The sequence below is a fragment of the Pan paniscus genome, chromosome 11 (assembly GCF_029289425.2).
Source record: "Pan paniscus chromosome 11, NHGRI_mPanPan1-v2.0_pri, whole genome shotgun sequence".
NCBI lineage: Eukaryota > Metazoa > Chordata > Mammalia > Primates > Hominidae > Pan > Pan paniscus.
This window is the reverse complement of record NC_073260.2, coordinates 14,541,016-14,553,957: the sequence shown is the minus strand read 5'-3', so window position 1 is coordinate 14,553,957 and position 12,942 is coordinate 14,541,016. Positions and strand designations below refer to the sequence as shown.

Below are 12,942 nucleotides of genomic sequence, written 5' to 3'. Positions count from 1 at the left end.
TTGATGCGTAGGAAGGAAAGGGATCTCCTTTTTGGTACCTCGTATTTGCTGGGATCTGTGCAAATGTTTATGTACATTTTTCTGTAGTCAACACCACAGTCCAGCATGGTGGGCTCATGACTCTCAGTTCACAGAGGTGGCCCAGGAAGGCAGGGGGACATGGCTGAGGCCACCTGGCTGGGTTTAGAGCCCTGGCTGTGAAGTCCTCCCTGCCTCCCATTTTGAGACCTTTCACCCCCCTCCAGGTGTGAGGAGGCCCTGAGGAGGCCTCCCCCTCCACTCCCTGAGGGCCCCTGAGATGGGGGCCCAGTGGACCTTAGGGAGACCCACACGGCAGCAGGTGGTGCTGAGATTTGAGCACAGGGGTCTTCTCTCTGCAGACAACGCCCTCCAGGGCACTTCCTGGCTGGAGCAACTGCCGCCCAAGGTGGAGGGCAGGTCCAACTCCGCAGAGCCCAACTCCGCAGAGCAGGATGAGGCTGAGCCCAGGTCCTCCGAGCGAGTGGACCTGGCTTCTGGCACCCCCACTTCAATCCCTGCCACCACCACCACCGCCACCGCCACCCCGACCCCCACCACCAGTCTCCTGCCCACCGAGCCACCTTCAGGTCCAGAAGTCTCCAGCCAAGGTGAGTGAGCCTCACAGGAGTCAGCACACTGTAGCCTCTGCCCAAATCTAGCCCACAGCCTGTTTCTGTGAAGCCCTCAAGTTAAGAAATGCTTTTTATAGCTGAGCATGGTAGCTCACACCTGTAACACCAGCACTTTGGGAGGCCAAGGTGGACGAATCACCTGAGATCAGGAGTTCAAGACCAGCCTGGCCAACATGGAAAAACCCCCTCTCTACTAAAAATTAAAAAATTAGCCAGGCGTAGTGGCGGGTGCCTGCAATCCCAGCTACTCGGGAGGCTGAGGCAGGAGACTCGCTTGAACCCAGGAGGCAGAGGTTGCAGTGAGCTGAGATTGTGCCACTGCACTCTAGCCTGGGCGAAAGAAATTTTTTTTTTCTTTTTGAGACAGAGTCTCAGTCTGTCACCCAGGCTGCAGTGCAATGGTGAGATCTTGGCTCATTGCAACCTCCGTCCCCGGGGTTCAAACAATTCTCCTGCCTCAGCCTCCCGAGTGGCTGGGATTACAGATGCCCGCCACCACACCTGGCTAATTTTTGTATTTTTAGTAGAGACAGGGTTTCACTACCAGGCTGGTCTCTAACTCCTGACATCAGGTGATCCTCCCATCTCAGCCTCCCAAAGTGCTGGGATTACAGGCATGAGCCACCGCACCCGGCCCAGGTAGTATTTTCAACAAATTCTTCTTAAAATGTCACCTAGAATGCCATCATCAAATCCAGCAACTATTTTTATTTCTTTATTTCCTGTGTCCAATCGTTGGCTCTGTTTTGATGTCAGCATTTATAGTTTTGCTCTGTGTCTCATGGTAGAAATCTTCCTCGTTAAGTCATTGATCCCGTCCTTCCGAAGGGATCTTGGCTCTCTGTGGTGAAAATCCTTCAAACCCTGTCCTGCTTTGGTCCAAGGTCATTCCACTTCTAGGAATCTTTCCTGAAGGATCCACCAGCAATGGGAACAACAGCTGCAGCTTAAGTGGTTGCATCATGGCATCATTTCTAATGTCAGAAAACTGGAAATAACACGAAGGGCTGACATGGGGAGGACTGGTCAGATAAATTCAGGGCACAGCTGTCCACTGGCCTGGCAGAACCTTGAAATCACATCATTAAAAGCCTATTTAATGATGAGAGAAATTGCTCAACGGAGGCTAAAAACAGGATACATAAAACTATATACTCACAGTTTTTTAAAGTATGTCTGCATGACTGTACATGCAAAGAAAAAAGAAAAGGAAGGAAATGCCACATGTTTAAATTTTTCTTTGGATGGGAGAAGGGTGGGAGGGGGTAAAGGATAAAAGACTACATACTGGCTGCAGTGTATACTGCTCAGGTGACGGATACATTAAAATCTCAGAGATCACCACCAAAGAACTCACCCATGTAACCAAAAACCACCTGTTCCCCAAAAACTATTTAAATAAAATTTTATTATTATTGTTGTTGTTGTTTTGGTTTTTTGGTGGGTTTTTTTTTTTTTTTTTTTTGAGACGGAGTCTGACTCTGCAGTCCAGGCTGGAGTGCAGTAGCGTGATCTCAGCTCACTGCAACCTCTGCCTCCTGAGCTCAAGAGATTCTCCTGCCTCAGCCTCCCAAGCAGATGGGATTTCAGGCACACACCACCAGGCCTGGCTAATTTTTCTATTTTTAGTAGAGACAGTGTTTTGCCATGTTGACCACACTGGTCCTGAACTCCTGACTTCAAGTGATCAGTGAAATACAATTTTTAAAAAGAGAATAAAAGAACAGAAGAAAATTTTTCTTTGGATAATGGCAGTTTTTAGGTTTTTATTTTTTATCTTATGAGTTTAAATTTTATTTTTTAAAAAGTAAAATAAAAAAGAAAAACCAAAAAAGAAAAAAATTTAAATTTTTGTACTGACAAATAAAAATTCTATGTGTTCATTTGTTTGACATACTGCAGAAAGAATAATTTTTTTAAATGTGTGTATTTATAATGTACAACATAATGCTTTGATATGTGTACACACGGTGAAATGGCTAAATCAAGCTAATTAGCATATATATTACCTCACATTATGTATCTTTTTTTTGTGGCGAGAACACTTAAAATCTACTCTCTTAGCAATCAAAATTCAAGTATACAATATGTTGAACTTATTCCTGTTGTCTAAATGAAATTTTGAATGCTTTAAGCAACATCTCCTCAATCCACCCCATCCACTAGTAACCACTATTCTACTCTCTGCTTTTATGAGTTTGACTTTTTAACTTTTTTAATTTTTAATGTTTATTTTTATTTATTTTTATTTTATTTTATTTTTTTTTTTTTTTTTGAGATGGAGTCTCACTCTGTCACCCGGCTGGAGTGCAATTGTGTGATCTCGGCTCACTGCAACCTCCTGCAGTGATTCTCCTGCCTCAGCCTCCAGAGTAGCTGGGACTACAGGCACCCACCACCGCGCCCAGCTAATTTTTTTATTTTTGGTAGAGACGGGGTTTCACCATATTGGCCAGGTTTGTCTCAAACTCCTGACCTTGTGATCCACCCACCTCAGCCTCCCAAACTGCTGGGATTACAGGCATGAGCCACCGCGCCCAGCCAATTTTTATTTATTTTTTTTTTTTGAGGCAGTGTCTTGCTCTGTTGCCTAGGTTGGAGTGCAGTGGTGTGATGACAGCTCACTGCAGCCTCAATATCCCAGGCTCAAGCAATCCTCCCACCTCAGCCTCCCCAGTAGCTGGGACTACAGGCGCACACCACTATGCTCAGCTAATTAAAAAAATTTTTTTTTTTTTTTTTGTAGAGACAAGGTCTTGCTATGTTGCCCAGGCTGGTCTTCAAGTCTTGAGCTCAAGTGATCCTCTCACCTCAGCCTCCCAAGTTGCTGGGATTACAGGTGTGAGTCACTGTGCCTGGCCGAGTTTGACTATTTTAGATTCCACGTATAATGAATAATATAACTTTGAAGATTTTTATTTTCTCCATTCTTTTTTTTTTTTTTTTTTGAGACGGAGTTTCACTCTTGTCACCCAGAGTGCAGTGGCATGATCTCTGCTCACTGCAACCTCCGCCTCCTGGGTTCAAGTGATTCTCCTGTCTCAGCTTCCTGAGTAGCTACGATTACAGGCACCGCCTACCATGCCCAGCTAATTTTTGTATTTTTAGTAGAGACGGGTTTCACCATGTTGCCCGGGCTGGTCTTGAACTCCTAACCTCAGGTGATCCACCTGCCTTGGCCTCCCAAAGTGCTGGGATTATAGGCGTCAGCCATTGCGCCTGGCCTCCATTCTGCTTTTCTGAATGTTTTATGTTTTTGGTAATGATCAGGCATTGTTTTGATGATGAGGAAAGGGGAAAGAAGGCCACAAACAAAATTTCAGGAGAGATTTAAGTTAGACCCAGATAACATCCCCAGCCCGTTGCTCTGGCTGGGGGGCTTGGGGGTCTGTGTACCGATGCTGCCTGCCCTCCTCCCCACAGGCAGAGAGGCGAGCTGTGAGGGCACCCTCCGGGCTGTGGACCCCCCTGTGAGGCACCACAGCTATGGGCGCCACGAGGGAGCCTGGATGAAGGACCCTGCAGCTCGAGACGACAGGATCTATGTCACCAACTACTACTATGGAAACAGCCTGGTGGAGTTCCGCAACCTGGAAAACTTCAAGCAAGGTCAGGGACCCCCGGAGGTGGAGAGGGGGCTGGGTATGGACAGCCTGGGGAGGGGTCCTCATGGGGACTTGGCCTTCCTTGCCTTGTGGGTTTCTATGGTATAGGCTGGTTGAGCTCCAGATTGTTAGCCACCCCAAGGAGGGGGTTCTGGGCTGAGGGCACTGGGCTGGAGGCCCAGACAGACCCCATGGCACCCCGGTGTGCTAGCACCCTGCCAGGAACCAGAATGCAGCGGCAAACAAGAGAGACATGGTCCTGCCCTCACAAGTGTGACTTACCGTCAAGGGGCCAATACTGAGTTTCCATTTGTTGAACGCTTACCCTGTGCTGATCTCGCCCCCCGTGTATCAGCTCTTGGTAGCTACATACCTCCAGGAGGTGGGGTTATCACCTGTTTTATAGGTGCGCAGTGTCTCAGGTCTTAGTGGAGCTGCAGGTCTGGGCAGGGGCCAGGATGGAGCTGACAGCAAAGGGAAGGGCAGAATTCTGGTTATCAAATCTGGGGCATGATGCCAGGAAGGGGTCATTTAGATCTAGCCTGCCCTTCAGAAATGCACAGTCTGATAGGGGAGGCAAAGGCTTAAAGAGACGATTTCAGTACAGCATTAGAGGGAGCACTGAAGGGGCTATGGGAACCCAGCCTAGAGATCAGGGAAGACTTTCCCAGGAAGGTGATGCTGAGCTGGGCCCTGGAAGAAGAGTAGGAGTAAGCCATGCGGATGGGAGAGGGAAGGGTGTTCCAGGCAGAAGGCTCAGTACATGCAGAGGCCTGGCAATGAGAGGAAACGTGATGGCCTGGGGAAGGGGGGATGGTGACTGAGTAAGCTGGGGCAGGCCTGGTGAGCCAGATAAAGGAGTTTGGACTTAACCCCGAGAGCCATGGAGTCACAACTAAAGGCCTGGAACAGGCCGGGCGTGGTGGCTCACACCTGTAATCCTAGCACTTTGGGAGGCTGAGGTGGGCTGATCACTTCCAGTCAGGAGTTCAAAACCAGCCTGGCCAACACGGTGAAACCCCGTCTCTACTAAAAAATTAAAAAAAAAAAAAAAATTAGCTGGGTGTGGTGGCAGGTGCCTGTAATCCCAGCTACTTGGGAGGCTAAGGCAGGAAAATCGCTTGAACCTGGGAGGCAGAGGTTGCAGTGAGCCGAGATCGCACCACTGCACTCCAGCCTGGATGACAGAGAGAGACTCTATCTCGAAAAATATGAAAAAAATAAAGGCCTGGAACAACTGAAATCCTTCCTCCGCTAGCTCAAAAGTGGCCGGCTTTCTGCTCAAGCAGCACACAGGGTGGTGGAGGAAGCCAGTGATAAGTATCAAGATGAAGGCTTCTGTCTGGCTGCTACAGACGTGTCCTGGGGGGAAAAAAGACAAAGGGTTATGGGAGGCTGGAGGAGAGGCCCCTCACTCAGGCTAGGGAGGTCAGTGAAGGTTTCCTAGAGGAGGTGACATTGGCCTGGGGCTCTGAAAGATGGGCAGGCATTCCCCAAGCAGACGGCCTGGGGAATGGCAGTCCTAACAGAGGAACAGCAGGGACGAAGGCCTGGAGACAAAGAATGGGGCTGATGTCACCCTGTGTCTAAATCCTAGCTGTGCCATTCCAGAGCTGGGCGACCTTGATCCTCTGAGCCTGTTTCTTTTTAAGCAGATGGGATGACGATAGACCTCCTTCGGGAGACGCTTGTGCCATAATAAGATGTCATCCCAGCTCCAGGCACACGGCACATGCTTGGTATCAGTCACTTACTGCGCCACTGAGAGCCCTTGGTGGTCTCAGGGGATGTGGGTGGGCTGGGGTTGCTCGGGAGGTCTGGGGTGACCGTCGCCCTCGCCTGCAGGCCGCTGGAGTAACATGTACAAGCTGCCCTACAACTGGATCGGCACGGGCCACGTGGTGTACCAGGGCGCCTTCTACTACAACCGCGCCTTCACCAAGAACATCATCAAGTACGACCTACGGCAGCGCTTCGTGGCCTCCTGGGCGCTGCTGCCCGACGTGGTATACGAGGACACCACACCTTGGAAGTGGCGCGGACACTCGGACATCGACTTTGCCGTGGACGAGAGCGGCCTGTGGGTCATCTACCCTGCCGTGGACGACCGCGATGAGGCCCAGCCCGAGGTGATCGTCCTGAGTCGCTTGGACCCCGGCGATCTCTCCGTGCACCGGGAGACCACGTGGAAGACACGGCTGCGGCGGAACTCCTACGGGAACTGCTTCCTGGTGTGCGGCATCCTGTATGCCGTGGACACGTACAACCAGCAGGAAGGCCAGGTCGCCTACGCTTTCGACACGCACACGGGCACCGACGCACGCCCCCAGCTGCCGTTCCTCAACGAGCACTCCTACACCACCCAGATCGACTACAACCCCAAGGAGCGGGTGCTGTACGCCTGGGACAATGGCCACCAGCTCACCTACACCCTCCACTTCGTGGTCTGAGTGGAGACCTGTGCTCCCAGGAGAGGGGCAGCAGTGCGGGAGGGGCTTTGCACAGCAGCTCCTGCAACTGACCCAGTCCGCAGATATTTATTGGGGGCCAGCCCAGGGCTGGGACTGGGCATGAGGTGGTCACCAGGATTGAGCTTCCTCAGCACCCAGTGGGTAATACTTGCTTCCACTTGCAGAGCACCGTGCCAAGCACTTCCCACACACTTACCCGTTCGATTCTCCTAGCACCTCCCTTGGAGGTAGAGATCATGAACCCATTTAACAGACGAGGAGACAGGCTCAGAGAGGCACCGTCCCTTGCCTAACACCTCAGTTGTGATCAGGCAGGCTGTGCTCTCAGGACAGCCCCATTTTACGGATGAGGAGACTTCACCACGCCCTCCCCTCCCTGCCCTCCCCCATCTCCCCTGGTCTCCCTTGTTCTCTCAACTCAGTCTCCCTTCCCAGGGCCACTCAGAACCAGAGGCCTTTAGGGCCAGTGTACTGGTGTGGGGTGGAGGCCCTGGCTCTGCCTGCCATCCTAGGGCCCTGTTCTGGCTGAGCTGTTGGTGGCCCTGGGCTTTGGGCCCCTTAGCCAATGTCCTTGTCTCTTGTCTTTGGCCAGCCCCCCCAGCCCAGCCCACCCCACCCGCTGTCCGGCCACATTCCAAACCTCTACCGTCACCTAGCTGCTGAGCAGAAACCGCACCCCGAGAGAAAATCCCATCCTCTGTTCCAAGGCCCCTGTCTGCTCTTTGCTCATTTTTATTTTCTCTTATTCTTCATCAGTGCCGTCATTTGTTTCTGCAGCAGCAGCTGAGAAGGCAGCCGGCAGCTCTGCCAGGGTGGGGAGCTGAGCTGAGGCTCCCTCTCCACCCAGAAGCACTGGCGTTGTTCACATAGTCAGGCCTTGGGTCCCCTCCCTGGTTCATCCCAGAGCCTTTGGGCCTGGAGTCCGCCTTGTCCTTTTTCTCTGGGCTTTCAAACCCACAACCTTTACACACTCAGGGATACTTCCGGGTCTGCCATGAATAAGACCCTAGGCCCAAGTCTGGTGTGGTGCTAGGATGGCACAGTTTCCCTCTTCCTTGCCAGCCCTGACCTGGTCACTGGGCAGGCTGGCCCAGCAGCCTGGGGGCTGCAGAAGACATGGTGTGAGTAGTTGGGTCCAGGGGAGGCATCAGGCCTTCTTCTGGTTGCAGGAGAGAACCAGAGGGTGGGAACGGGGAGGGAAGAACTGAGGGTCTGCAGACTGGACTTTTCCTGGCTCAACCCAGGACTTGGGTTGAGGATGCACGAGGGCCACCTTGCCCAGGGCCACTGGTGGCTCCCCAGAGCCTCAGACCCACACAGCCCAGAGGACGAGGCCTTCAAGCCTGCCCCTCTTCTGCTTTTTTAGACAGTATTTTTAGAGCTGGAAAGAAATTTTCTAGCCCAACTCCCTGTTTCATGAAAGAGAAAAGAGGCTCAGAAAAGTTTAGAGAGCAGCTCAGTGACACACTGGGAGCTGGGCACAGCCGATCTCCTTCCAGAAGGGTTCTGTCTGTATCCTTTATTCTCCGCACATGGAGGCTGCCCTACCTGGGAAGGCACCCCAGCATCTGTAAAGGACATTTACTGCTCATCCTCACCTGCCCCCTGGCCCTTGCTGCCTTCATTCTGTCCCAATGCCAGCTCCCAGGATGTCTGTATGTTTGAATACCAGTTGCCATGTTAGGAAGGTCAGCTGCACAGCCAAGAGTGTAAGAGTGTAAAGAAATGCCTTTTTTTTTTTTTTTTGAGTTGGAGTTTTGCTCTTGTCACCCAGGCTGGAGTGCAGTGGCGCGATCTCGGCTCACTGCAACCTCTGCCTCCTGGGTTCAAGCGATTCTCCTGCCTCAGCCTCCCTAGTAGCTGGGACTACAGGCACCCACCACCACACCCAGCTAATTTTTGTATTTTTAGTAGAGACAGGGGTTTCACCACGTTGGCCAGGCTGGTCTCGAACTCCTGACCTTAGGTGATCCGCCCGCCTCAGCCTCCCAAAGTGTTGGGATTACAGGCATGAGCCACTGCGCCTGGCCAGGAAATGCTTTTTGTGCAGAATACACTTCTTTCAGGCATTGTCAGGTGCTGTTTTGTTTAAGCTCTAACTCACCCCTGGAATACAGGGGAATGATGACAACCAGCCCAGCCAGGCCTGACTCATCATGGTCACATCCAGCCCCCACCCCCGGCCAACCAACCACTGCAGGCTCCTCTTCCAGACTCACCAGGGGGCCGCGAGGCCCCGGCATCTCCCTTGGCCCTGGGTGTGGGTTTTACAAGACTGTGTCTTTCGTGACATCATAGCCCAACCATGTGAGAAGAAGGAGAAGGCCCCCCTTTCTTCATTAATCTGAAAAAAAGGAAAGTGAGAATAGGCTGATTTTTAAAAGTTAAGGGGCAAGCAGCATTGCATTCTGGGGGAACGATCCTGGCCACAGCCGCCAAACAAACATTCACTAGGCCTCTTCTGTTTTCATACCCTTGTAAGTGGGTTATGTGGTGGGTATGGTCAGTTTTTTCTTTTTTCTTTTCTTTTCTTTTCTTTTTTTTGAGACAGAGTTTCGCTTTTGTTGCCCGGGCTGGAATGCAATGGCGCGATTCAGCTCACTGCAATCTCCGCCTCCCGGGTTCAAGTGAGTCTCCTGCCTTAGCCTCCTGAAAAGCTGGGATTACAGGGCCCTGCCACCAAGCCCAGCTAATTGTATTTTTAGTAGAGACAGGATTTCACCATGTTGGCCAGGCCGGTCTCGAACTCCTGACCTCAGGTGATCCACCTGCCTCAGCCTCCCAGACTGTTGGGATTACAGGCATGAGCCACCACGCCTGGCCAGTTTCTTCATTTTACATATGGTCACATTGGCGCCTAGAACAGTTAGGTCGCTCGTCACATAGGCAGTTAAGTGGAGAACCAGGTTTCAAAATCAGGTAAGAAAACCATCATCATTAACTGAGCACCAGCTGTGCTAAGCCTGCCACGGGCGTATCCTTGCAGCCTCACAACAGTGGGAGGTCTGTATCCTGAGTGTCCTCATTTTATAGATGAGGACACTGAGGAGAAGAGACTTACCCAGGCTCACACAGCAGCTCAGCCTGTTCCAGGCGCTGGTCAGTGCGTGTTCTTTGCCACCAGCCTGTCATTCCAGTGGCAGCTCCAGAAACGGAGGCTGTTGCTTTTATCCCTAAACTGCATCCACAGAGAAGCCCCAAGAAGGAGGTTGGGGCCAGCTCATAAAAAGCCTGAATGCCAAGCCAAGGAGTGGATGCCTCCAGTCATATTTAGAACAAAGTCAAGTATAAATTTACAGAGAAAAAATTCTAAGACAGTTGGATGTTGTCCTGTTGGTGAGGAGAGGAAGGGAAAGGTTTTTCTTGTAGGGACCTGGAACCAGCCCACAACTGCACGCTTGTGAGCTGTCATGGAAACCTGATCCCCAACAGCTTTTGAGGTTGGTTGTTTGTTTGTTTGTTTACCTGTCTTGGGCTTTGTTGCTTTTGGCAAAAGGTACTTCAAACAAGGGAGGGCCTGGACTGAGGGGGACCAGGTCTTCTTGCTGACCTCGTCTACAAAGGCAAAGGAAGGCAAAGGAAGCTGTCTCGGGTGTTTCTGAACAACGTGACTCATGAGGGGCTTTGGCTACCTCTTGTGTTCCCCCTAGAGATGTCCAGGCCTTACATTTAATCGGCTTTCTCTGCGGTGGGGTAGAGAATGGAGCTCCCGCCTTGCGGGCAGTGCTAAAGGTGGAGCTGGGGGATTTTCCTGGGAATGATTTGAGGGCTCTTGAAAGCCCATGTGTTCCAAAGCGTCTTTAACTCTGGGATAGCATTGGAAGCCGCTGTCATGACAGGACACGGCACTGGGTGGCTGGCAGAGAGCCCTGGCTGGGAGTTAGGGAGCCCTGGGTTGGAATCCAGCCCCACCTCTTTTATGCCACAGGTTTGGTCAAGTTCTCTCCCGCTCAGGGTAGGGCTGTGAACTCCCTCTTACAGCTAAGAACATGCAGCTTAGTGAGGACAAGACCCTTCTGGAGCTTTACCCCTAATCCCCCACCCAGGAGCCCCGAGGCCGGCATTATTCCTCCCCATTACAGGTGATGAGCCTCAAATTCAGAGAGCTTAAGCAACCTGCTCAGGGTCACGTCTCCAACAGGCAGTAGAGTCAAGGTATAAACCAGGTCTGTTTTTGTACCAGAGTCCCAGACTAACTGTTGGTAGGAATCTTGTAACCAGTCATGTTTTCTTCCTTGTTTTGGCCGCTGGGAAGCTCAAAGTCAAATTCGAGACCCTTTTTTTTCCAATTGTGCTGAGTCTCCTACTAGACTCGCTTCATTCTAGCTTTCTGCTTTTACCTTTACCCTAATCTTTTTATTTTTATGCTATTGTACTTTATCTATTTTTGTAAGTTGCTGAGATATCTGTTTTGCAACAAGATGGGCTATATCTAAATAAAGACATGATCAAAGGTTTGATTTAAAAGTCTGGACTAAATGCTGTGGTCCATATCTTTATCAGAACACATACATTTAATAACTTTTAAAACAAATAATTTGTCGGCCGGGCATGGTGTCTCGCACCTGTAATCCCAGCACTTTGGGAGGCTGAGGTAGGCGGATTACTAGAGGTCAACACAGCACAGGAGTGCACACTCACAAACAACTGTGCAAGAGCATAAGCCTTAGAATCTTTCAAACCAGGGGTCGAACTTGGGGAATTTGCTTGGGGTCTGACCTTTCTCCTATTAAAATGGAGAAGATCATATTGTATATATTCTAGAGTTCGAGACCAGCCTGGCCAACGTGGTGAAACCCTGTCTACCAAAAAATACAAAAATTAGCTGGGCATGGTGGCACGCGCCTGTAGTCTCAGCTACACGGGAAGCTGAGGCAGGAGAGTTGCTTGAACCTGGGAGGTTGCAGTGAGCCAAGATGGCACCACCACACTCCAGTCTGGGCGACAAAGCAAGACTCCATCTCAAAAAAATAATAATAATAATAATAAAAAAGTAAAAAAAAAAAAATTCATGATCAGGCATTGGAAGGAACTGATGGTGTGGAAAAATGAATGGGGTAGGTGGATGGGAGATTAAGTACGCTGTTAGCTGAATGGGAATTGGAGGCCGGGCATGGTGGCTCATGCCCGTAATCCCAGCACTTCGGGAGGCTGAGGTGGGAGGATCACTTGAGACCAGGAGTTCAAGACCATCCTGGGCAACATAGTGAGACCTCCTCTCTACAAAAAATAAACAAAAGTAGCCAGGCGTTGTGGCATGCAAAAAAATAAAAAATAAAGAGTTTGTTATGAGAACTGGCATTGCTGCTACACTGCCGATGGAACTAATTGGAGTGGTGAGCTGTGCAGAATCCAACTGAGACTGAAAGCCAGACCCCGCCAAGTGGAGAAGACAAGCCAGGTGTTCCCAAAGGTGTTCAGACACTAGCCTCGGCCCCTTCCCTGCCTTCCTGTGCCAACTGCAGAGAGAGGTGCAGGGTACACTCACTCCTGAGTCAGAGAATGTGGGACCGAGGGAAAGGTAAGGAAAAAAAAAAAAGAAAAAGAAAAGAAAGGCTGGCAGGGCACTGTGGCTCACACCTGTAATCCCAGCACTTTAGGAGGCTGAGACAGGCGGATCACCTGAGGTCAGGAGTTCGAGACCAGCCTGGTGAACACGGCGAAACCCCGTATCTACTAAAAATACAAAATTTAGCCAGGTGTGGTGGTGCGTGCCTCCCAGCTACTTGGGAGGCTGAGGCAGGAGAATTGCTTGAACCCGGGAGGCGGAGGTTGCAGTGAGCCAAGATTGCGCCACTGCACTCCAGCCTGGGTGACAGACCGAGACTTCATCTCAAAAGGAAAAAAAAAAAAGGAAGATTAGCAAGTGTTTACGGGACGTCAAGGGTACAGTGGACAGAAAGTGGCAGCAAGTGGACACTGTCCTCAATATACTCAGAGAGATGGAATGGATGGAAAGGGAACAGCTCTCTCCCATATGATTCAGGCCGTCACATGGCAGCTTAGAGGAGCTGTCTCAACTACTCATGGGTGGACTTGGATTAAGACCATCTCCACCCCCACATACACAGATGCACAGATGCCCACAGACACACTTGCTCAGCCAGGCCTCCCTCCGCAGCCTCCCCCAGTGGGAGGCCAGATTTGGCAGACCTGGGCACTGTCCCTGTAGCCCCTGGCAATGATAGGGGTCCTGCTCTCCATAGACACACC

General features: G+C 50.9%; 1 protein-coding gene across 2 annotated transcripts in view; it reads left to right on the top strand.

The window, feature by feature from the left end:
- The window catches only part of OLFML2A (olfactomedin like 2A), a 40,098-nt gene extending 28,902 nt beyond the window's left edge, over positions 1-11,196 (top strand). For both annotated transcript variants that reach the window (XM_055117618.3, XM_034929035.4), the window contains 3 exons: positions 381-629; positions 4,077-4,262; positions 6,104-11,196. In XM_055117618.3, coding sequence (XP_054973593.1) covers positions 381-629; positions 4,077-4,262; positions 6,104-6,708 — 1,040 coding nt within the window. In that variant the 3' untranslated portion in view covers positions 6,709-11,196. The remainder of the gene's footprint in view (positions 1-380; positions 630-4,076; positions 4,263-6,103) is intronic.
- Positions 11,197-12,942: the final 1,746 nt, after the last annotated feature.